At 39.5% G+C, this 27,189-nt stretch overlaps 1 protein-coding gene across 1 annotated transcript in view; it reads right to left on the bottom strand.

Moving 5' to 3' along the window:
* Window positions 1–27,189, bottom strand: part of IKZF3 (IKAROS family zinc finger 3) — an 83,651-nt gene that overhangs the window by 50,681 nt on the left and 5,781 nt on the right. Inside the window, exons 2-3 of the mRNA XM_059997764.1 lie at window positions 12,137–12,190; window positions 9,653–9,754 (exon numbers count right to left, since the gene is read on the bottom strand). Of these exons, the coding sequence (XP_059853747.1) occupies window positions 9,653–9,754; window positions 12,137–12,190 (156 nt within the window). The remainder of the gene's footprint in view (window positions 1–9,652; window positions 9,755–12,136; window positions 12,191–27,189) is intronic.

The raw sequence follows: 27,189 nt of genomic DNA, 5'->3' as shown, positions 1-27,189 counted from the left end.
AATATGTAAAGTGCTTTCCTAAGTTCTGTGAGTCATTCTAGCAAACTATCAAACCTGAGTGGGGGTTGTGTGAAAACCTGAATTTGTAGTCAAGGTGGACAGAAGTACAGGAAACCTGGGGACCTGGTACTTTCAAGTGGTGTCTGAAGTGAGGGCAGTCTTGTGGGACTGAGCCCTTAACCTGTGGGTTCTGCGCTAACTCCAGAAGTTAGCAGCAGAATTGAATTGATGGTGAATTGGTGTCTGAAGAATCAGTTGTTGGTGTTGGAAACATCCCACAATAGGTGTCATGAGTGGGATTTGCTAGAACAGTCCTGGCTCATGGAAACATATGGTTTGGGAAGAAAAAGCAAGGGATGAAGAACCTCTGATTCCTGGCTACATGGTCACCCGTGTTATGGAGCAGCAGTTGTGCTTTGATCAGTTACTAAAAGTAAAATTACCAAGGGTATTCAGAGGTGGATCCAACTCTTGGGAAGTTGACTCACTGGATATGTGTAGAAATGCAAACTAATAAGAGAAAAGCGAAATGTACAATTCCTTGGTTACTATTATCTGCAAATCCAAAATGAAATGAAAAGAGAGTTCTGAGTCAGACCTTGATGATAAACCAAGGTCAGATTTCAGTTGGTTTGTGCTTCAGATACTAGGCTCAAAGATTCCCCCAAAGGGAACAATTATGTGAGAACAGTAGAGAGTATCTCTAAGACTTCTGGTCACCAAGAAGGTGGTTCATGTGGAGGGAAGGCAAAACCAAGAAACTACTGAAACCAGGGGGTAGGGTGTGAAGGAGTTGTCTTATTTTTTCAATCAGTATCATCAGCTTCCTGAAGAACCTTTACTAAAATGGATTGTGAGAGTGACTAACTTAGGGGCATTGTCTTTAGTTTGGGATGCTGCAGAGTGGAAGAGCATGTCTGGGTTGATCCAGGACCCACAGCTCACTACGGAACAATGGCAGATGATTATACATGATCCACAAACACAGCACGTTTTTCCTGAGGGAATGGCCAGCCTAGTTGACTGGATAAAAGCCACTGTAAGGTCTGTTTACCCTGAGAAAGAGGACTGTCCAACTCCCACTATAAGTGCCAAGTAGAACAACCCAGATGAAGCAGCTGATATGTTTCATATGTAAGCCATATGGACTGACTTTATGATAACCAAGATAGTCACTCACTAAATATGCCTATTACCCAGGTCTTGGTAAATGCTGTGGATTAAGGGGGTGTTCTAAGCATGTACATATTGTATATAGTATGGTAAAGTTGGTGCAGCCACAGGAGGAAATGGGAACAAGGTCTGGAAGGAAGAAGTTTATTATACTCACAGGGTCCATAGAGGGGGGTCACCACACAGGTGGTATAAGAACTTTATTATACCACACAGGGCCACGGGAGGAAGCACCAATGTCAGTCAGGATGCAGAAAAGAGGAAGGAAAATCCTAGGCTAGAGCCTTCACTGGAGTTTCCAAGAAAAGGCAAGGCAGGCAGGATAAACAGTTTAGGACTGCCTGGTTTGAATAATTCCAGCAGGCTTTGGGACACAGGAGTGGTCTCTAGTTGTCTGCTACTTGGCCCTGGATTGATTTCAGACAGGGGAAATATTAGTTCAGTTCATGAGATTTAGATAAGGAGATGGTTGGGGGGTATGGACTCTGGATTGGTTGGTTTATATAGGAAAAGCATGCTCCTGGCCAAGTTCTTTGCTGTCTCTAAGAACTGGCTATCCCTGGGAAGGACAGTCTTTCCCTGGTTCTGTAAGGTCCCCAAACATCAAAGCATCAAATATAGATGAATGAATAGATGCCGAAAAGACAAATACGGAATCTAAGAAAACACAGAACAGGGGACCTCTTTTGCATGGGCATCCCATTTAATATTACTGCTTCAAAATCAAGCAACAGTCTGAGAAGTCTTATTGAATCTGCTGTCTCAGCTTCCTCTCTTGGGTCTTTCAGATGCTAATAAAAACATTAGGTTAATTAACAAGAAAATGAGGAGAGGCAGAAGGGAGAGTCAAGGGACTTGTCCCATCAAGGTGGAAAACTGTAAATGGTTATCAAGAAGTAAGATGAATAAAGGAAACATTGATAGGGCCAAAATAAAGAAGAAAAAGAATGGGGAGAGTTAAGGCACTCATTTCAGCAGGATGAAAATCTTTAGATAGTTATCAAGAAATGGGATAAATAAAATGGACATTGATAGAGTTGAAACAACGGTCTTAATACAGCACTATAGAAAGTTGGGTGGACCATATAGAAAGTTGGGTGGACCAAAAGGACTCCCTGCTAGTTCCTCTACTTTTTTTTTTTTTCACGGGCCCAGCCGCTCCGTGGCATGTGGGATCCTCCCGGACTGGGGCACGAACCCGTGTCCCCTACATCAGCAGGCGGACTCTCAACCACTGCGCCACCAGGGAAGCCCAGTTCCTTTACTTTAAAGGGCCCCAAACAAGTCCACTCTATTCACTCCAGTGTAAAAACTAGAAGGCAAAGACTGCAATGAGAAATCGGACCTGAAATCACCTAGGGCAACGGGCAGGTTAATCTTTGTCATAACAAAAGAGCCAGGGTCCCCTGGCTCAACCTCTCAATAGGGACCCAAATTCTTTTGCACATGAAGAGATAAAATAGTCAGTGGGGTGGAGAAGAAAAGTTTCTGGAACTCTCTGACATGGGTACCTCATGCACTGTGCTACCAGAACATGTTAGTGAAGCCCTAAAGGGGGCTCCGATTAGATTGAGAGAATATAGAAATGTAAGGGTTGATAGGATTAAGGTGGTAGTTTGGATGAAAACTTGGATGTTTTAAACAAGCTTTACATGGAGAAATTGTGTCTCCTTTACCTGAATGTTTTATGAGAATGGATATTATGTCCAATTGGGGAACATCTCTCTTACCTAATATTGTAAAACCAAAACCTGTTGATGAGTCCTATGGAGGTTAGTTAGGAATATAAGGGTTGCAATGAAAAAAAAATGGGCCGAAGACCTAAATAAACATTTCTCCAAAAAAGACATAGAGATGGCCAACAGGCACATGAAAAGATGCTCAACATAGATAATTATTAGAGAAATACAAATCAAAATTACAGTGAGGTACCACCTCACACTGGTCAGAATGGCCATCATAAAAAGTCTACAAATAACAAATGCTGGAGAGGGTGTGGAGAAAAAGGAACCCTCCAACACTGTTGGTGGGAATGTAAATTGGTGCAGTCACTATGGAAAACAGTATGGAGTTTCCTCAAAAAACTAAAAATAGAGCTACCATATGATCCAGCAATCCCACCCGTGGGCATATATCCAGACAAAACTGTAATTCGAAGAGATACATGCACCCCAATGTTCATAGCAGCACTATTTACAATAGCCAAGACATGGAAGCAACCTAAATGTCCATCAACAGGTGAATGGACAAAGAAGATGTGGTATATATACGCAATGGAATACTACTCAGCCATAAAATAGAATGAAATAATGCCATTTGCAGCAACATGGATGGGCCTACAGATTGTCATACTAAGTGAAGTCAGACAGAGAAAGACAAATACATATGATATCACTTATTTGTGGAAGCTAAAATATGACACAAATGAACTTATTTATGAAATGGAAACAGATTCACAGATATAGAAAACAAACTTATGGTTACCAAAGGGGAAAGGGGGTGGGGGAGGGATAAATTAGGAATTTGGGATTAGCAGATACAAGCTACTATATATAAAATAGATAAACAACAAAGTCCTACTGTATGGCACAGGGGACTATATTCAATATCTGTTTTGTAACAAATCAAAATGGAAAAGAACATTAAAAAGAATATATATATGTATAACTGAATCAATTTGCTGTACACCAGAAACTAATAGAACATTGTAAATCAACTATACTTCAATTTTTTTTTTTTTTTTTTTTTTCTTTGTGGTACGCGGGCCTCTCACTGTTGTGGCCTCTCCTGTTGCGGAGCACAGGCTCAGCGGCCATGGCTCACGGGCCCAGCTGCTCCGCGGCATGTGGGATCTTCCCGGACCAGGGCACGAACCCATGTCCCCTGCATCGGCAGGTGGACTTTCAACCACTGTGCCACCAGGGAAGCCCTATACTTCAATTTTTTACAAAAGGAATATAAGGGTTGGTTGATTAAGGTGAAAGTTTGGAGGAAAACTGGTACGTGCGAAGTGGTTGTACCCCTTTTACCTGAATGTATTATGGGTATGGATATTGTGTCTGACTGGGGAACTACTTTGTAAAACAGGAGGCATGTAAATCTATCCTTCAAGCGATATTCATTGGACATGCTAAATGAGGATGGATAAGATTGCCCAAGTCCACACAGTGTAGAAGAGAAGCTGGAGTGCTGGTGCGGACAAATTCCGTGTGATAGCTCTATGTAGGACATAGGTTGGGGCTTACGGCAAAAGCCTGGGAGTGCTTCCCAGTGACAACTATGGGGAGGATGGAATAGAGAGTTTCTATTTGAGGGACAATTAGTAGGCTGATATCAGACATTAATTGAAACTGCCCCTATGATTGCAGGACAAAAAACAATCTTAATATCTGAAACACCCATGACGTCTTAGGAGATGTCAGAAAAATGCTCTAATGGGGAGGGTAATGCCCAGAAGAGTTCCATAATAAAATGCAATGGTTTATACAGGATTATGCTACAAGGGGAATGTAAGCAGGAGATACTCACAAGCAGGGAGCCTCTTTTCTCCTAGGACTGACTTTTGAACTGTAAGGAGCTGCCGGATTCTATTGTCACTTGGACAGTGCCCTATAAACAGCTCTTGACTGACCTACAAAACGCTGCTTGGTTTATGGATGGCAGTTCCAAGGTAAATGGCCAATATCCTGTTTGGAAGACTACCACTCTGATTGAAGAAGGTAAAAACAAATCAGTTTGGTGGGATGAATTACATGCTGTTTACCTAACAGGGATGGAAGAATCGAACAACAATGAAAGCCTCTATGTTTTGTTTTTTTACCTGACTCATAAGTGATGGCCAATGGTCTGGCCATACCGATAAGCAGAGGACTATGGAAGTCTGGTCTATTAAAAGGATGTCCATATGGACCACAGCCCTATGGAAATCACTATGGGAATTGGATGGGTACATTAAAGTAGGACAGGTTGATGCCTAACAGAAGAAACCCCTTCCAGGATTAGATGATGACCAATCATCCATGGATATTATGGGGTACTAGCTTGAGGCAGCCACTTGGGTCCATGAAATAAGTGGACATTTGGGGACCAAAGCAGTGCAGAGGGCTGAATCTGCACATATTCCTTTTGTACCCTCTGAGGCTCAAAATGCCAACAAGAACTGTTCAGTATGCCAACAAGAAAAACAGAGGGTGCAGATGGCTCTGGGGGAGATTCCTCAGGGGGAAGACCCCACACACAGCTTGCAAGTGGATTACTCTGAACCAATGTCAGTAGCCCCAGTGGGGCTACAAATGGGTTTTGATAGAATAGGCGTTGACTCTGGACTGGGCTTTGCTTATGTGGTGGTAGATGCAAATGGTCTAACTACTATAAAAGAACCAGAACAGAAGATATTGCACCATCTGGACCACCAAATCACATTTATTCAGAGCAAGGAACACACTTTACAGCTAATAATATCAAATAATGAGTAGGCAGAGAGATATTCTCCTCAGAATAACAGTTTCATAGAGAATTGGAACAAGCAGTTGAAACATTGGTTGTTTAAAACAGGGGGAGATGTAGGCATGAAAGGTTGGTTTATATGTCTTCAAGAGTGTGTGTTCAGGGACTTCCCCGGTGGCGCAGTGGTTAAGAATCCGCATGCCGATGCAGGGGACACAGGTTCGAGCCCTGGTCTGAGAAGATCCCACATGCCACGGAGCAACTAAGCCCATGCGCCACAACTACTGAGCCCGCACACCTAGAGCCGGTGCTCCACAACAGGAGAAGCCACCGCAATGAGAAGCCCACGCACAGCAACGCAACTAGAGATAGCCCACGCACAGCAACGAAGACCCAACGCAGCCAAAAATAAATTAATTAATTAATTTAAAAACAAAAAAGAAAAAGAGTGTGTGTTCACACTCAACATTAGAGGAGCTAAGGCAGTGTTGTCCCCACTAGATAGACTCCTCTGTTTTTCTGGTGGCTCTGGGGAAGAGACGGTGGGGAGAGGCTGCTAGTATGACTATGCAATTTTTTCCATGGGAGGAAGATCATAGTATGATTATATGATTCTTTCCAAGGAGAGAGGACACTGGTAGGATAACTATACTTTTTTTTTCTTCTCCACATACCTCAACTTTCTCTTTCCTATCTGATGCCCTGTAGTCACAGGACCAGGGATACAACTACAAGTGCAAGAAACAGGGATGATTTCTAAGCAAGAAACTGTAACTATAGTTTTAAACCTTTATGTCAGAATTCCTAAAGGCCTGATAAGGCAGGTTATGCCTTCATTCCATTTAGCAAAATCAAGGTTAACACTGAAAGTAGCCACTGTCTGGTGGTAAAAATAGCCCACTAGTTCTGTACCTAAGTAACTCTACCCTATATGAATAGAAGTGAACTGAAGGGGAGGCACTTACTAGACTAGTATTGTTGCCTGAAATCTAGAACATCACAGTAGCTGAATCTAAAGTTCCTTCCAAAGGTGGAAAAGTTTAAGTATAAATAAATGGAGAGAAGGAGGAATAGTAGTTAAGGACAAAGGAATGAATCAATGGGCTATGCAATGAAGGAAATCCAATATTATATTACAATCTCAATAGAGACTCAGAGCAAGGGAATAATATTGTGTTTTAGCTTAGTTATACCAGATGCTTGAAAAGATGAAGCCATGTATTGCTGAGACACTCCTGCATTTGGAACCTGACAAGATCAAATGGAAGCCTGCAAATCTGAGTGGTCTCACCCTAGAAGACATTTCCATATGCTATGATGATGGACTGGACTAATTAATGACTGAGTGTGACTCTAGTAATGTGCCAGTATGTTTTGACTTCTATGATGCATTTGCTATAAGAGATTCATGGTCAAAGACTACATTTGGTTTTTGTCCCAGGTTCCTGGTACGAAGTTCCTAAAACCCTTGAAATTTCCTGAGTGATAAGAGTGTCTTTTGCTATTCATAACAAGCCCCTTTCAATCACACCTGAGTTTATGCTACTGAGGTGACTTAGGGTGCAGCCCTTAGATAGCCTCAGGATGGGTTGGTCACCAGAAAGACCAAGTGATTAGAGGGTTGGAACTTTCACCCACCAACCTCCAGGAAAGGGACTGGAGATTGAGCTCTATAAAAACTCTTGAACTGTAAGATTCAGAGAGTGTCTGGTGAAGACATCAAGCTGCTTAGAAGGTGGTGTGCCCAGAAAGGGCATTGAAGCTCTGCACCCTCCCATCCCATAGCTTGCCCAATGCACCTCTTCCATTTGTCTGTTCCTGAGTTGTGTCCTTTATGATAAACCAGTAATAGTATGTAAAGTGCTTTCCTAAGTTCTGTGAGTCATTCTAGGCAATTATCAAACCTGAGGGCGGGGGTGGTTGTGGGAAATCCCGAATTTGGAGTCTAGTTGGACAGAAGTTCAGGTAACCTGGGGACCTGGTACTTTTAAGTGGTGTCTGAAGTGAGGGAAGTCTTAGGGGACTGAGCCCTTAACCTGTGGGTTCTGCACTAATTCTAGAAGTTAGCATAAGAATTGAATTGAATTGAATTGCTGGATGCCCAGTTTGTGTCTGGAGAATTGGAGAATTGGTGGAAAATATCCCAGACAAATTTTCTATCATGAACATGTATTACTTTTATGATGGAAGTAAAATAAACATATTATTTAAAAAATGAAATACAAAAAGACAACCCACAGAATGGGAGAAAATATTTGCAAATGAAGCGACCTACAAGAGATTAATCTCCAAAATATACAAACAGTTCATGCAGCTCAATACCAAAACAACAAACAACCCAATCAAAAAATGGGCAGAAGATTGAAATAGACATTTCTCCAAAGAAGACATAAAGATGGTCAAAAAGCACATGAAAAGATGCTCAACATCACTACTTATTAGAGAAACGCAAATCAAAATTATGATGAAGTACCACTTCACACTGGTCAGAATGGCCATCATGAAAAAGTCTACAAACAATAAATGCTGGAGAGGGTGTGGAGAAAAGGGAACCCTCCTACACTGTTGGTGGGAGTGTTAATTGGTACAGTCACTATGGAGAACAGTATGGTGGTTCCTTAAAAAACTAAAAATAGAGCTACCATATGATCCAGCAACCCCACTCCTGGGCATATATCCAGAGAAAATCATAATTCGAAAAGATACATGCACCCCAATGTTCATAGCAGCATTATTTACAATAGCCAGGACATGGAAATGACCTAAATGTCCATCAACAGATGAATGGATAAAGAAGATGTGGCACATATATACAATGGAATATTATTCACCCATAAAAGAACAAAATTGAGTTATTTGTAATGAGGTGGATGGACCTAGAGTCTGTCATACAGAGTGAAGTAAGTCAGAAAGAGAAAAATACCATATGCTGACGAATGTATGTGGAATCTAAAAAAAGGTACTGATGAACCTAGTGGTAGGGCAGGAATGGAGATGCAGACATAGAGAATGGACTTGAGGACACAGTGGGGGAAGGGGAAGCTGGGACAAAGTGGGAGAATGCCATTGACGTGTATGCACTACCAAATGTAAAATGGATGGCTGGTGGGAAGGTGCTGCACAGCACAGGGTGATCAGCTCGATGCTTTGTGATGACCTAGAGGGGTGGGATAGGGAGGGTAGGAGGGAGGCTCAAGAGGGAGGGGATATGGGGATATATGTGTACAAATAGCTGATTCACTTTGTTGTGCAGCGGAAACTAACACAGCATTGTAGAGCAATTATACTCCAATAAGGATGAAGAAAAAAAAAGATGTGGTACGTATATACAATGGAATACTAGCCATAAAAATGAATGAAATAATGCCATTTGCAGCAACATGGATGGGCCTAGAGATTGTCATACTGAGTGAAGTAAGTCAGACAGAGAAAAACAAATATCATATGATATCACTTATATGTGGAACCTAAAAAAGAATGGTACAAATGAACTTATTTACAAAACAGAAATAGAGTCACAAATGTAGAAAACAAACTTATCGTTACCGAGGAGGAAGGGGGGGAGGGATAAACTGGGAGATTGGGATTGACATATACACACTACTATACATAAAATAGATAATAAGAAGCTACTGTATAACACAGGGAACTCTACTCAGTAATCTGTAATGACCTATATAGGAAAAGAATCTAAAAAAGAGTGGATATATGTATATGTATAACCGATTCACTTTGCCGTACAGCAGAAACTAACACAACATTGTAAATCAACTATACTCCAATAAAAATTAATTTTAAAAAATTTAAAAAAAGAAGTTAGTATAACTTGAACACTGAATAAGCACCTTAAATTCTCAAAGTTTGCTGACATCCTGTAGCAAATTATTAAATGTAAATATTTGTAAAGTGAACAAAACTGAATTCCTTCCAACTCAACCCACAAATGCAAGTTTTCCTCGGAGATTTCCTGATTTCTTCTCCATGTTGAGCCTGAACGATATCTTTAGTTTCTGGTCTATACACTACGGCTCACCTCCTATGTCTTCATCTTGATTGGCTGGGCCTTCTGTACCATCCACATTTTCTGTTTCATGAGGTTTGGTTAAATCGTAGTCATGCAAAAGCACCGAACCTTCTAGGAGATAAGAAGAATTTTAACTATGCAGTCAACTTTAAAGGATTTTTGTAAACATGTATTAAGTAAGACTCCTATTTCAGCTTCACCCAATCCCTTAGAGATAGACAATATCGCTTTCACATACACCCAAGTAAGATATATGTGAAAACTCTTGAGGTTTAGAAAGATGCCCAAGGTTCATGTGCCTTTCCATTAGACATCATTTTCTTGACTATTTCTTTCACCTGAGTTAAAGTGCACTCAAGTTCCTTTGGATTGAAATTCTCTCTCCTTTGGTATATCTCAGAATATTCAGTAGGATGCTATTGCTAGTTAAGACCAAGAAATATTAACATATAGTGATGAGAAATACTGAGTCTGAAACTACTGGCATAACTCAATTTGGGAAAGATGCTTTCCTGAGAGGAAGCCTGTAAGCTTCTGTATCAAATCCTATTTTCCCTTTCTGTTCACATTATAAATGTGATTCTGTGGAAAGCATATTGGCCCCCAAATTCCTGTATCTCATCAAACATTTACTAAATGTTGACAAGGCTACAGATATGAATAGGTTATAATTCCTGTCTTCAAGGAGCTTATACTTTACAGATGTAGATAAAACAAACGCACAACTATAATGCAAGACTCAGGCCTATAATGTAGACTCGGACATGAGATTAAGGGGAAAAAAAATTGTTATGGGAGTTCCTACGTAAAAGGCAGTAGACATAATAAAAGCATGGTTAAATAAACAGCAAACTTACTAAAAATCAAGTTTAACAAAAATATAATTTTGTACAATAAATATTGATAATATTAGAAGTAAGGAAGAAGGCATGACGTAGCTGGAATTATTTCACATGTAAGCATAGTAGCTTAACAAAAAGATGATAAAAGAAATGAACAGAAAAGATACCTGCTTGCTATCAAACTCCTTCCCAATTTTCAATAAAATATTTGCTGAGAATCTATTACATGCAACAAATAAAGACACTGAATCCTGTGGGACTAAGGAGGGGCTGAAATAAGAGAGGTGATTAGAAACTGCAGGGGCTTCCTTTCAGCTGCAGGCATGACTGAACACATGGAGCAGGACATTTTACTGGCATGTAGGAGTAAAATGGAAACATATTACATAAAATCCATGACTAAGAGGACCTGAAAATGTGGTCATCATGGACTCAGGTTTTGATTTATAGGTAAAGTTTATCTTTTCTGCATATTATAACATATACTCTTAGACAGTAAGACTCTAAATAGTTTACTTTTCTCAATCCTGAAATAATGGACGTAAAGTGCACGCCTGAACAACTAATGTGAGGTACAGGTTCCATTAAAACATAAGGTTAGGGCTTCCCTGGTGGTGCAGTGGTTAAGAATCCACCTGCCAATGCAGGGGAAACGGGTTCAAGCCCTGGTCCGGGAAGATCCTACATGCCACAGAGCAACTAAGCCCATGCGCCACAACTACTGAGCCTGCTCTCTAGAGCCCGCAAGCCATAACTACTGAGCCCACGTGCCACAACTACCGAGCCCACGTGCCTAGAGCCCGTGCTCCACAACAAGAGAAGCCTCTGCAATGAGAAGCCCGCACACCACAACGAAGAGTAGCCCCTGCTCGCCGCAGCTAGAGAAAGCCCGCGCGCAGCAACAAAGACCCGATGCAGCCAAAAATAAGTAAATAAATAAATAAATTTTAAAAAGCCAAAACCCCAAAAACATAAGGTTACAACTCACAGTAATGTAACAAGGCACTTAAGTGGTAAATTTTGTAATATAGCAAAAGCTTTGATTCAAACAAAGTGAGTTAATCAATGGAGAAAACACAGAAGTTATTGTTAGGAAATAGATTACTTTAAATGTTTAGAGTTTATTCTGGAGCAGGGGTCAGCAAACTGTGGCCTGAGGCCAAATCTAGCCATGGTCTGTTTTTGTATGGACCCAGGAGGTAAGAATGGTTTTTACAGTTTTAAAGGATTGTAAATAACATAAAGAGGAATAGGCAACAGAGACCATATATGGCCCACAAAGTCTAAAATATTTACTCTCCGGCCCTTTACAAAAAGTTTGCTGACCACTGTTCCTGAGTGAAAAGCACAAGTTGTTCAAATAACAGCTACTATATTGTTCAACAAAAACTGTCTTTATTCAAACCAATCAGTTGAAGAAATGTGAAAAGAAAATAAAAAACCAGTGATTAACATTAGGTAGATGGTTTGGCTCTGTGATGCCAAAGAACTTATATGATCTAAATGGATTTGTTATTTTTGTATCAGGAAGAGACAACCACATTTTTTCCCCAACACATTTCCATAGCATTTTTATTGCAATCAGAATATTCCTCTTCCTTTGGTCTATTCAGTCACGGTATATTATCAGAGTGGAAAGACCTGATGTTACCTGTGGGCACAGACTGCTCTTGAGTGCTTTTCAGTTCCACATTTGGTTTTATATCTGAAAAGAAAAGGATTACAAATATTAGCTACTTAGAGTAAATTTTTTCAGATTTGAGCACTCTAAATTTAATAAGGGTACTATTTTGGAAGACTTAATTGCTGATTTCCTCTTCAGAGCAGGACTAATTCTTTCTCTATATCCTCCCTAAAATATGCCTCAAGGAGAATAAAAGGAATCCATGCAGCAATTATACTTTAAAGAGATTAAGTGGAACAAATTAGTACTTTGTATTTACCCACATACTTACCATTTCTGGTGCTTTTCATTTTTTCATAAAGACCTGAGTTCCTTTCTGGTATTGTCTCTCTTCAGTCTAAAGAGCTTCCTTTAGCATTTCTAGTAGGGCAGCTGTATGAATGACAACTTTTCTTAGTTTTCATTTATTTGGAAATATCTCTATTTTGCCTTCAACTTTAAAGGTTGTTTTTACTTGACATAGAATTATGGGTTGACAGTTTTCTTCTGGCACTTTAAAGATGGCATTCCACTATCTTCTATCCTCTGTTGTTTCTGATGAGAAGTCAGTGATATTTTGTATTGTCGTCTTCCTATACATATGTATTCTTTTTCTCTGAATGCTTTCAAGATTTTCTCCTGACTTTTGGTTTTTAGCAGTTTGACTATGATATGTCTAGGTGTGGTTTTATCCACATTTATCCCACTTGGGTCCACTGAACTTTTTATGTGTAAAATTATGTTTTTCACTAAACCTGAGAAATTTTCAGCCATTATTTCTTCAAATACTTTTTCTCCTCCATTCTCTTGCCCCTTTTCTTCTAGGACTTCATTTACATGTATGTTAGACTTTTTCATATTTTCCCACAGTTCCCTGAGGTTCTATTCTTTCCCTCCCCCAAATTCTTTCCTCTGTTGCTCAGATTGAATATTTTTATTGATAAATCTTCGAGTTCACTTACTCTTTCTTATCTCATCTTAATGTGCTGTCAAGCCTATCCAGTGAGTTTTCTATTTCAGATATTGTAATTTTTAGTTCTAGAATTTCCATTTTGTTCTTTTTTCTAGTCTCTCTGCTAGATTTCCTTTTTGTTAATTCATTACAAGCATATTTTCCTTTGCATCTTTTTTTTTTTTTTTTTTTTTGTGGTACGCAGGCCTCTCCCCACTGTGGCCTCTCCCATTGCGGAGCACAGGCTCCAGATGCGCAGGCTCAGCGGCCATGGCTCATGGGCCTAGCCGCTCCACGACATGTGGGATCCTCCCAGACAGGAGCAAGACCCCGCGTCCCCTGCATCGGCAGGCGGACTCTCAACCACTGCGCCACCAGGGAAGCCCTCCTTTGCATCTTTGAGTATAATTATTATACTTGTTTAAGATCCTTGTCCAATACCTGTCACTTTGGGCTCAGTCATCTTTGGTTTCCTTTTCTCTTGAGTATGGGTCACATTTTCTTGTTTCTTCATATAACCTAATAATTTTGGATTGTACCCTGGACATTATAAAGATATTACAGAATTTCTGGAGTCTGTTATGTTCTTTTGAAGCATATAGGATCTTTTCTTTGTTTATTTTACTTTTTAAAGCATGTAGTTAAACTCAAATTCTGTTTCATTTGTGGTGGGCAGCAGCTAGCATAACCAATTGTCCCAGTATACTTGGGATTGAGGATTTTCCCAGACCCCAGAACTTTCACAGCCTCAGGGAACCTGGGACAAGTTGGTCGCTCTTGCAGAAGTGTAAATCTCTATTCAGTTACTTTCACCTCTGATGGATTGCTCAGGGTATGACCCATACATATATAGTTCAAGGATTAGCTAAAGATTTGGTCCAGCCAGAGAATTTATACACAAAAAGCCCTCTCTGCCCTCTCCATTCTAGGATTTCCCCCTTTGCCTCCCAACTGTTGTGATTGCTATCGTTTTTTAAGCTAGTAAAACTGTGGATTATCTACTCAAGTTTTGGTCACCCTGATGCTAAAACTGGGGCCTGCCCTTGGGCAAAAAAGCCATAAAAACAAGTTGGTAACAGGTAACAGATTTTTTTCATATTTTGTCCAGAACCTATAATTGTTATCTGTTGGAAGTTTGGTTCAATAGGAGGTACTCTTCTATTACTAGAAATTGAAACTCTTGGGACTTCCCTGGTGTCACAGTGGTTTAGAATCCACCTTCCAATTCAAGGGATATGGGTTCAATCCCTGGTCAGGGAACTAAGATCCCACATGCCACGGGGCAACTGAGCCCATGCACTGCAACTACTGACCCTAGTGCAGCCAAAAGAAAGAAAGAAAGAAAGAAGTTGAAACTCTCCTTTGTTCTTTTTTTTTTTTTTAATATTTATTTATTTATTTGGCTGCACCAGGTCTTTAGTTGCGGCATGCAGGACCTTCATTGCCACGTGCAGGTTCTTTGTTGCAGGGTGCAGGATCTTTAGCTGTGATATGCGGAATCTTTGGTTGTGGCATGCGGGCTTTTAATTGCGGCATGCAGGATTTAGTTCCCTGACCAGGGATCGAACCTGGGCTCCCTGCATTGGGAGCCCGGAGTCTTAACCTCTGGACCATCAGGGAAGTCCCTGCTCTTTATTTTAATGGTGATCATATACCCAAAACTGCTCCGGATGGCACTGATTTCAAATATTCTATACTATATTTCAGACATATTCCAATTATTGTTTTGAAAAATGTAGTCACTGTACTTACATTCTATCCTAATTTTAAAAGTTTAACACACCACCCATTAAATGTTAGCAGCAAAGCATAAAGGCAGGGAAAATACAAATATTTTTAAAGTAAGCAAAGGGGCAGCCTGCTATGTGGGGTCAAAACCCAAGATGGGTGAAAGAAACATCTATACAAGGAATGGGGACAAGCTAGGCAGGCTGCTGGAGACCAACCAGCATGAAGAGTGTGCCTGTGTGTGGTGGGCATTCAGAATGAAATGAGGAGGGATTCTATATGAAGGGCAGACAGCATGGGAAGTCAGAGCCTGAGACAGATAAGAAGGGCGGGAGAATTACGTGGCCTGGAGTGTTACAGTCTGAGAGGCATGAAGAGGATATCCAAGTAAGTGATGGCCTAGCATGAAGAGTCAGAGCCTGAGCATAGTGAAGGGGACATCTATGCCTGGGGGTGCTCCGGTTTCAGAGAGTAAACAGGGTGAGCAAGGTACCTGCACAGGGACAGTGGGGGCTGGCACCAAGGAGCCCAAATGGAGTGAGGAGAGTTTGTGTGCATGGATGCGGTCCAGTGCAAAGTGTCCAAACTTGAGTGGGGTGAAGAGGGCATCCACATATTAGGCGCAGCCTTGCACTGGGATGTCAGATACCAACAGCTGAAAAGAGTGTCCACGTAGATCAGTGGCTGTAGGACAGAATGTCAAAACCCAAATGAGGCAAGGAAAGCATCTTCACTGAAGAGGAGATGGCAGTGGCGATGGATGACTGGTTATATAAAGGAGGATTGATCAAATAAGGAAAATATAATAACAGATAATGAGACCCAGGTTTTCTCTGTCAGAGAAGGGAGTTACAAATATGGAAACCTGTGGTCCTATATTGGAAATGCAAGTATTGGCAGGAACACATGGCTTCTACTGTATATCAATTGATACAAAATATAGATGTAAATGTGTGCATATGTATGGCATACATACACATAGTCTCTAGCCCTGTCCACTGAGAGCACCTGGGAGCAGTGACACCACAACAGCTTCTAGCATATAGATATTAACTTCTAAATATCATTCTCAACTTAAAGGAACCAGATTCCTTGGAAGAATGGCTGACTCCAAGCCTGGGGCAGGGAAAGTACAGGTGAGACTGGAACATTTTGTTGTGCCAGAAAGCAAGGAAGTGCTCACAGAACGAAGAGGATATGTTAAAAGGATATAGAAATCATTCTGAAGGGGTTTCCACTCGCCAAATCTGAGACAAGGGAGCATCAAAATTATTATGATAGTACTAGATTATAACTCATTGAAAAAAAACAGAAATTCATGAGTCCATATTGACATTAATAAGAAAGTTAATAAGTTGAAAGCCTAGTAACAAATGGAATATTTATATAGATTCAAAGTGCTTCTCCTCAAAATACTTATTATTACAAACATGAAAAGAGAAACTATATAGTGGAGAGCCCTGTAGACACCACTGTAACTGAGCAAAGTGATCATCATCAGTAGTGGGACAAATGAAAATTATGTGCCCACTGATAATGAAAAGAACACAGCATCATACTTCCCTGGGAGTGCAGTGGTTAAGAATCTGCCTGCCAATGCAGGGGACACGGGTTCAAGCCCTGGTCCGGGAAGATCTCACATGCTGCAGAGCAACTAAGCCCCTGCACCACAACTACTGAGCCTGCGCTCTACAGCCCGCGAGCCACAACTACTGAGCCCGCACGCCTAGAGCCCGTGCTCCTCAACAAGAAAAGCCACCGCAATGAGAAGCCCGCGCACCACAACGAAGAGTTGCCCCTGCTCGCCACAACGAAGCCCGCGTGCAGCAACGAAGCCGCAACACAGCCTAAAATAAATAAATAAATTTATATATAAAAAAACCCCACAGCATCACTTCTGTGATATTCCTGTCAAATATGCACAACATGAATCTAAACGTGAGAAAACAAACTAACTGAGGGTAATTTACAAAATAACTGGCTTGTAATCCTCAAAAGTGTCAAGATCGTGACAGACTAAGAAACTATTCCAGACTGAAGGAGAGTGAAGAGACGTGGCAACTAAATGCAATGTATGATTCTGAGCTGAATCCTCCTGAAGTAAAGGACGTTATAGAAGTAACTGGAGAAATCTGAATGGGGTCTGAGGATTAAATGGTAGTCATGGGGACTTCCCTGGTAGTCCAACGGCTAAGACTCCGTGCTCCCAATGCAGGGGGTCCAGGTTCAGTCCCTGGTCAGGGAACTAGATCCCACATGCCGCAGCTAAGATTTCACATGCCACAACTAAAAGATCCCGCACCCAGCAACGAAGATCCCCCATTCCACAACTAAGATCCGGCACAGCCAAATAAATAAATAAATATATTTTTAAAATATTAGTCATAGATCAATGTTAATTTCCTGATTTTGATGGTTGTTTTGTGGTTATGTGGGAGAAGGTAGAAGACACACTAAAGTATTCAAGGGTAACAGAGCTTCATGTCAGCAACTTACTCTCAAAATTTCCGGAAAAAAATAGTTTTTTGTACAGTGTTGCAACTTTTCTGTAAGTTTGATAGTGGGTTTTTTTAAGTTTTTTTTTTTTTAAAGCTAACTGTGAAACTTTTAACTGCACACTAAAGGGATTCTGAACAGAAAAAAAAAAAAAAAGAAAGAAAACTAGCTCAAAAGTTTCACATGAACAACCTTCATGTGAAAACACCTTTTAGTTACTACAGAGCAAGATGGCTTTTGATTTGGTGACCTAAAGGAAAAAGGTCCTGGTCCCCTGAACCTTTTAAACTCTGACAGTGACATTTAAATATCTCTCAATATTTTTTCAAGCAGCCTTTGTGTGCTGTAAATAACACCAGAAGGAACTGAGTACAGTTTCCAAGAGAAAAAGATTTGACTATCTGAGTATTCAGAACTTGAAGGAGACATTAAAGCCATCTATAATCAGGCTACATGGATGTTCTTCTTAGGTGCTAAAAAATACTTAAAAGACAAGGACAAAATAGACTGAAGTGCATTTCCCCCTTGAACTCAAAGGTCTTTATAAACATATGAAGTCCAGTAGTGAACAGATGGTAAAGGAATTCCCATCTGAAGACCAGAAACCTGTTAAACATTTCTAAGTGCAGCAAAAGTTTTACAGTTTTTAATGGATCATTTTGTAATTCCTTCATACTTCAGTCCAAAAAAGACTTCAAAAAGTTTCCATGATGGGGCCTACTGGGGTCTTTTTTAATGTGTTGGCAGTCTACATAGTTTTAAACTATTTTCCAAAAAGAATGCTCTAGAAAGCTAAGAAGGAAAGGTCCCTATATTGCTTTTGATAGAAATATAGTTCCCTTTACTGATATTTATACATATCTGATGCAAATGATGGAAGAATTCCAAAGTGGGTTAATTTTGTTGAAATACAATTCTTGTCAATTTTCTACATCTCTCCTTTTACATGAATTGGTAAAGCATGCTCCTGCCTCAGGACCTTTGCTTTTACTCTTCCCTCTGACCAAAATGTTCTTCCCTTAGATAGCCACGTGGCCCACTTCCTTTCTTCATTCAGGTGTGTGCTCAAAAGTCACCTTATTGAACAAGCTTTACCTAACTACCCTATAATAAAATGTCATCCTCCATTGGCACTTTCTTTTCTCTTTATTTTTCTTCATAAAATTTCATTTTCGGACTTCCCTGATGGCGCAGTCGTTGGGAATCCACCTGCCAGTGCAGGGGACACGGGTTCAAGGCCTGGTCAAGGAAGATCCCACATGCCGCGGAGCAACTAAGCCCGTGCACCACAGCTACTGAGCCTGCGCTCTGGAGCCTGTGACCCAAAACTACTGAGCCCACATGCCACAACTACTGAAGCCCGCACGCCTAGAGCCCGTGCTCCGCAACAGGAGAAGCCACCACAATGAGAAGCCCGTGCACTTCAATGAGGAGTAGCCCCCACTCACTGCACCTAGAGAAAGCCCCTGCGCAGCAACGAAGACCCAAGGCAACCAAAAATAAAAATGAACAAATAAATTTATTTTTAAAAAATTTCATTTTCACCACCTGACATACATTTGTTCATTTTTAAAATCTGTCTCCCCCCACCAGAATGTAAACTCCATGAAAACATGGATGTTGACTGTAATTTTTATTGCTATTTTGCTGTATCTTCAGCTCTCAAAATAGTGCCCAGTTGTGATAGCCACTCAATAAATTTGTTGAATTAACACATGAATTTTTATATCTCTATCCTTGCTACTTATAAACACTCTAGGTCAAGGTTCTGCAAACTATAGCTTATCATCTGCTTTTGTATGGCCTGTGAACTAAGAATGATTTTTACATTTTTTAATGGTTGAAAAAAATCAGAAGAATACTGTTTCATGCGACTTGAAAATTAGATGGAATTCAAATTTCAGTGTTAATAAAGTTTTATTGGAACACAGCTAAATCCGTTCATTTACCCGTTGTCTATGACTGCTTTTGTATTCCAACAGCAGAGTTGAGTACTTGTAACAGAGACTATATGACTTGCAAAGCCTAAAACATTCACTATCTGGTACTTTACAGAAAAAGTTTACCAAGACCTGCTCTAAATCTATTAATACTAGCACTAATACTGAACTGTCCAATATAATAGCCTCTAGCTACATGTGCCAATTTGAGTTTAAATTTAAGTTAATAAAAATTAAAAATTTAGTTTCTCAGTTACCCAACCACATTTTTTTTTTAAGATTTTTCTTTTTTAAAGGTCAAGTCTTTTACTTATTTATTTTTGGCTGCGTTGGGTCTTCATTGCTATGCACGGGCTTTCTCTAGTTGCAGCAAGCGGGGGCTACTCTTCCTTGCAGTGCGTGGGCTTCTCATTGTGGTGGCTTCTCTTTTTGCAGAGCACGGGCTCTAGGCGTGCGGGCTTCAGTAGTTGTGGCACACGAGCTCAGTAGTTGTGGCTCGCATGCTCTAGGGCGCAGGCTCAGTAGTTGTGGCTCATGGGCCTGGTTGCTCTGCGGCATGTGGGATCTTCCCGTACCAGGGCTCGAACCCGGCTCCCCTGCATTGGCATGCGGATTCTTAACCACTGCGCCACTAGGGAAGTCCCCCCAACCATATTTTAAGTACTCAACAGAACACGTAGCTAGGGGCTTTCATATTGGACAGCACAGATAAAGAATATTTCCATCACTGTAGAAAGTTCTACTAAATAGCACAGCTCTAGATTTTAGAATATCTCATTGCTGCTTGGGGTACCACTCACTGCAAAGCTATTTATTTAAAACAAACATTAAAACTCTGGGTCAGGAAAAAACAAGTAGATCAAACCATGTATAAAAACTAAATATCAACCAAAATTCTAAAGATATTATACTAGGAAACAGCTTAACAATGACCATCTTCTATCAATATTTCCAAAACTCCTGCAATTGGAATTTCAGGCAAAAGCATTTTCCATTAATGCAGTAATCAAAAAGATAAAGGATCTAAACAGCACCCTTCATATGAAGCATTGTACAAATTTCACTGATTAAAAAATTAATGTGACTTTTCAGAGGGTTAAAAAATAACCCCACATGATGCCAAACATACAGATAAAATATTTTAAAATGTACCTTTGTATGTGTACAAATATAAACTCAGCATATACATTGGGATTTTTTGATATCATTAGGTAAAATCATTTTTCTTACCTTATTTAAAAGCCAACATTACAATCAAGCAGAAAACCCTAGTTAACACTCTTTCATATCAATTGCCCCCCTGCTCTTCCCGTAACTAAATAACTAACTCCTGATATATTTTTGGTTTAATTAAATCATTAGTGTTTTCCACTGACACTTTACCTCTTAAATAACAAATCTTGTGAAAGGTATAACTAGTCTCTTACTGACACAGTTCACAAATATATTAGACTGTAAAAGTTAAAGGTTATTTCTTTTGTTGTATCCCAAGCACTCTATAAATTCAAAGCTTTACTAGCAATCTCAAATTGTTTTCTTCCAGAATTGAAAACAATCTCATCACATGCTTACTGAGAGATGACAATTACAAATTTGTTTTTATTCCTTCAGATTCTCTTTCCCTCAACAAAGATGCTATTTTAAAAAATTCACTAGTTAGAATTCTTTTTAAAAGATACCAAGATTTTTCTCTGAGATTCTAGTATTTTATGTGTTGCAAAATGAAAAGGGGTAGATTACGAACAAAATTTAAACTTGGAAATGGCAGGAGTCTGGTTAATTGAGATTTTGTCAAAATTCACATGTGAATAATATGTTATCTACCAACAAAATCAAATATTTACATTAGCAACAAAATTGGCAACCATATTTTTAATTCAAATGGTTATAAACTTGTCTTTATTTTGATACTTTAAGAAATCATCGTTCAATTAAGAATACCAGCTAATACAATTCTACTCTTAATTTCAGAGATCAGATTTCCACTTGTGGGTCTGTTTTCCCAGTAGGAAGTGTAGATGCTAAAGGAGAGCAAAATGTCAATCTCAGAAAGAATCATGTACTGAGTTTGCCAGCTGTCAGCAGCACTGGTGCCTGACAGCTGCCAGAAAGCCATCTCTGAACGTTGACATTCTCCTTTACCTTCATAACAATAAACTGATTCCTCTCTCCCCATACCTCTTTTTAAAATCTAGAATGTCCACTTTTACTTTTTAATAAAAAGCTTTGGAAACTGAGTCGCTGACTACAAAAATGTATTCATAATTGAAACATTCACATTCAGGACGACAAATGTGGCACAGAAGTGTTAGCTACTATTTCTGAAAGATCCTTCATGAGTTCCCTTTATTACTACCACATACAATCATACCTGGAATCTTACCGTCACAAGAACAGTTCTGTATAATAATTTAAAAAAATGATCCCTATAACCAATGAAATTAGAATATTAGAATTGGAGTAGGTATCTTAACTACCTTACCTCTCCTTTCCCTGCCATTTGATACTTGAATTTCCTCCAATATCTCCCTATTTGGGTTGTAAAGTCTCTGCTTAGACACTTCCAAGTGTACAGAAGTTATACCTTTCCATTTCAGAAAAACTCTAATGGTTTAAAAAGTTCCTCCTTAAATGTAGTGAAACTCAAATTTCTTAAACTGTCCATTTCAGGTCCTAGTTCAGCTTTCTGGGAACATCCAGAATAAGTTATTACACAAATGCTACCACTCAGTTCCCTAACCATGGTGACAGCTTTCTTCTGAACCCGGTTTTGTTTGCCTGTGGTCCTCCAAAAATGTGGCATCAAGCACTTAGCCCAGGAGTGCAAATGAGATTTCGTATTATCTCATAGCATCTCTGGAAGATAAACACGTGCAATGGCATTTATTATTCTCCCCATTTTACAAACGAAATTTAAGACACAAAGAATGAAAAAAAATATAAAATCATGTAAATGTCCAAAGGTACAATGTCAGTGGCACATTATGAAGAGAAGCAGGATTCCTTTCTTGAGTTTCACCTTTGTTTCAAAGAATTTAAATAATGTTTTAAGGTGCTTTCCTATACAGATTATAAATCTTAGAAGAAAGTCAGAACTAGAAGAAATTTTAGACCCAATTAATTTCAAACACCTCAAGTGACTATGACTGAGAGGAAAGGAAGATATTAAAAAGGGGGGCTAAATAAATAAATAATTTTAAAAAGAAAAAGAAAAAGGGGGGCATGCCTTAAAATGAGAGTAGTCTCTCCAGCCATGAAATACTTCCTTCCCTTCCTTCTTGGATTAAGGTAAAGGTTAAGAAACATCAAGACTACTTGTCTAAGAACATCAAATCAAATACAGCCCACGTTACCATTTCAATACTTCCTACCTTACCCTTTTTTACAAAATATTCCATTTTTTCCCTAGATTAAATTCTAGTGAAGAAATTATAGACTGTGGGGCACAGGTCTAAAACAGCAAATTCAATATCTAGTGTTATTTTCCTTGAAAGGTCAGTTACTCTAAAGTTGTAGAAAAATAAGTATATTTATATTTTAGCATGGATATCACATGCCAGCAAATGAACATGTAGAGAGAAAAGGAAGAATGGGCATTTCATGTCATTGATACTTTGAAAAACTGTGCACAAGTGGTTGAATCCAACATATTCCAAGTAAGATTTTCATTTTGTAACTGTAAAATGCCTAGTTTCTGATAAAAAATAACTGATGTCAAAAACAGTTATGATGTTCTTATGATGTCAAGCATCATCAATTTGAAGTGGGTAATAGACTTAAATGTGAAACTTAAAACAATCAAATTTCTAGAGGAAAATACAAGAGAATATTTTCATGGCTTTGGATAGGCAAAGATTTCTTAAGCAGGACATAAGGTACACTTAATCCCAAAAGAAAAAAAAGTGATAAGTTAGTCTTCATTAAAATCAAGGATTCTGGGCTTCCCTGGTGGCACAGTGGTTGAGAGTCCGCCTGCCGATGCAGGGGACGCGGGTTCGTGCCCCGGTCTGGGAAGATCCCACGTGTGCGGAGTGGCTGGACCCGTGAGCCATGGCCGCTGAGCCTGCGTGTCCAGAGCCTGTGCTCCGCAACGGGAGAAGCCACAGCAGTGAGAGACCCGTGTACCGCAAAAAAAAAAAAAAATCAAGAATTCTATTTATCAAATAGATTGAGTAAATAAATAAGCAAGTTACAGACTCAGAGAAAATATCTGCAATACACATCTGATAAAGTCTACGTTTCTAAAATTTTAAAAAAATGCCCACAAAATCAGTATGAAAAATACAAACAATCCAACTTTTTAAAAAATGTACAGAAGACTTACAGCACTTCAGGAAAGAGAATATCTAAATAGCCAATAAACATACGAAGAGGTACTCAACATCATTATTCACCAGGAAACTACAAATTAAAACAATGAAATACCACCAGAATGGCTAAAATTAAAAAGACTGACAATAGCAAGTGTTGACAAGATGTGGAACAACTGGAACTCTCAGACAGTGCCAGTGGGGGGGTAAACTGTCTCTAACCACTTTGGAAACTGTTTGGCAGTATATATCAAAGCTAAATACACACCTACCCTATGACCCAGAAATGCTAGTCCTAGATACACATCCAAGAGAAATGAATGTATATGTCCACCAAAAGGCATGTATAAGAGTGTTCATCATATAGACAAACACTGGAAACAGTCGAATGGCCATCAACAGTACTATGTATAAACAAATTGTGGTATATTCATACTATTCAATAATAAAAGAGAATGAACTACTAATAAATGTAACAATATGGATGGATCTCAAAGGTATCTTGAGCAAAAGAAGCCGGACACCAAAAAAGTACCTACTGTATGATTTATATGGAATTCAAGAACAGGAAAACTGATCTATGACGACATTAGTGTGAATAGTGTTTTACTTGGGGAAAACGGAGGTTTTTTTGTTTTTTTTATGTGTGTGTGGTACGCAGGTTTCTCACTGCTGTGGCTTCTCCCGCTGCGGAGCACAGGCTCCAGATGCGCAGGCCCAGCGGCCATGGCCCACGGGCCCAGCTGCTCTCCGGCACGTGGGATCCTCCCGGACCGGGGTACGAACCTGCATCGGCAGGCGGACTCCCAACCACTGCGCCACCAGGGAAGCCCAAGGGAGGTTTTATAAATGGGCACAAGGGAATCTTCTGGGGTGATGCAAAAGTTCCATAGCTTTTTAAAAAATTTATTTTATTGGAGTACAGTTGATTCACAATGCTGTGTTAGTTTCTGGTGCAAAATGTTTCATATCTTGACCTAGAAGGAGTATAGGTAAAAATATATATAGGTAAAAATTAATCAACCTATATATGTAAGAAAGGTATACTTCATCGTATGTTACTCCTTAATTTAAAAATATCTATTGAACGCAAACATTTTCAAATATCTAAAATCCCAGGGGAGTTCCTTGGTAGTCCAGTGGTTAGGACTCGGTGCTTTCACTGCTGACACCCGGGGTTCAATCCCTGATCGGGGAACTAAGATCCTGCAAGCCACACAGCACGGCCAAAAAAAAAAAAAAAAAAATCCCAAACCTTAGAAATGCAATTATAGCAGTATCTTCCCACTTTAAAAAAAAAGTCTGAATTTCAAGGGTTTCTCATGAGTCTTCTATAGCGTCTTTATACCGTATATCTATACCAACCATCCACTGAATGGGTGCCATATAAAAATTCTGACAGGAAATTTATTTACATGTTATGTACCAAATAAATATGAAGATATTCTCAGTGATAGATAATTCTTAAATCAAAATTTCCTGATAATTGAGATTTCAAGATCTGTTTCAGAACTTCCCTGGTGGCGCAGTGGTTAAGAATTTGCCTGCCAATGCAGGAGACACGGGTTCGAGCCCTGGTCTGGAAAGATCTCACATGCCGCGGAGTAACTAAGCCCGTGCGCCACAACTACTGAGACTGTGATCTAGAGCCCGCAAGCCACAACTACTGAGCCCACGTGCCACAACTACTGAAGCCTGTGCGCCTAGAGCCCACGCTCTGCAACAAGAGAAGACACCGCAATGAGAAGCCCGTGCACCGCAACGAAGAGTAGCCCCCGCTCGCCGCAACTAGAGAAAGCCCACGTGAGGCAACAAGGACCCAACACAGCCAAAAATAAATAAATAAATTTATTTATTTATTTAAAAAAAGATGTTTCAATTTTGATCTTTGATTTTTTTTTTCCACTAAACTTAGGCTACAGATAGTTTGTGCCATTCATCTTTGGAAAACAAAAACAAACAAACAAAATCTCTCGATCCACATCCACATTTCTCTCCAGCAACAGCGCCACTTATTTCTCCGCTTTACTTTCTAGCTAAACTTCTGGGGAAATGGTCTGTAACAATGTTTCTACTTCCTCTATTCCCATTCCCACTTTCAATTAGGTTTCCATCCCCACAACTACACAAAAAAACACTTTTGTTAAGGTCACTAGCAAGTTTTATGTTGCCAAAACCAACCCCCACTTTTTGTCCTCACCTTACTTGATTTTCCAGCAACATTCAACATAGCTAACCACCCACTCCTTCATGAAACACACTCCTCTCCTGAATTTCTGTTACACCACACTCTGCTGCTTTTTCACCGGTCTTGCTATGCTGTTCCTCTCATGCTAGCCCCTCCTCCTCTGTCTGACCACCTAAGTAAGATGCTTCTCAGGGCTCAAACCCGAGCCCCCTTTTCACAATACATTCTCTCTTTAGGTGATCCTAATCATTCCCATGGCACTAAACATCATCTATGGGCTGAGGATAACCAAATTTCTATCTCTAGCCAGACCTTTTATTCAGAGGAGAGGTTCACCAACCCTGCACCAACCATTATTCTCCATTTTAGCACTTTTTAATTTCCTTCATAGCACTTCAAATAATTTTAATTATTTCATTGGAGATTTATTTGTTTGGGAACCTACCTTCTTCAACTGACTGTAAATTCCATGAGGGCAAAAGCACTGCTGTCTTGTTCACCATTGTATTGCCAGTATTTTGCATACATGACACATAACAGGCATTCAATAAATATTTTTGAATGAGGAATGAATGAATAAAGATTTCTGGCTTTTGAATTATATTGTGTTATAAATGTTGTATTACAAGGTAAGTCAAAATTGAATGTTCTAAAACTTCATTGCTCAGCTATCTTTTAAAACCAGCATTTAAACAATAAAAAATGTATTCTAAATACATATATAAAGATGATGCACTACTAATCCAACATGTGCTATGAGAATGATAATAAGTTTCACTAATACTTTTCAAACTGTGGGCAATGCTTATCAGACTTCAGTGTGCACAAGAATGCCCTAGGAATCTTGTTAAAATGCAGATTCTGATTCAGCAAGTCTGGCCTGAGATTCTGCATTTGTAACATGTTCCAGATGTTGCCAATGCTGCTGGTCCATAGCCCATACTTACAGATTAGCAAGGGTCTAAAGGATCCTTGTAAATAAGTTATGAATTAAACAGACCCTAACTTTGTGTCTAGTAGATACAAGGTGATTTTCGTACACATTATCTTATTCAGGCTGTGGCTGGCTCTCGTAGTATAATAAACTTAGAGTAGTTCTCAGCCTTACCAAGACCAAGTGCCCTCTCTTTTAGAAAAAATACTTTATAATACCTCTTTACTATCGTAAATTAAATATAACCTATCCAAGTTTTCTAAAAATAAAGCCCTAACTGTAACATAAAGGTGAAATAAATGATAATAAAATAATCTGTATTTTAATATGTAAATGTACCAGAACAATTATTCTAGAAGACATAATAAGAAGGTGGTCAGATATGTTTATAGAATCATCATGAATGCAAGAGACAAAAAATGCAAGATACAGGCAGCATCAATAATGGCAAAAGTCTCGGCTCCGAACTAAAGAAAGAATCAGCTTCTCTTAA

The sequence above is a fragment of the Delphinus delphis genome, chromosome 19 (genome assembly GCF_949987515.2).
Source record: "Delphinus delphis chromosome 19, mDelDel1.2, whole genome shotgun sequence".
NCBI classification, from domain to species: Eukaryota; Metazoa; Chordata; class Mammalia; order Artiodactyla; family Delphinidae; genus Delphinus; species Delphinus delphis.
This window is presented reverse-complemented; position numbering and strand designations above follow the sequence as displayed.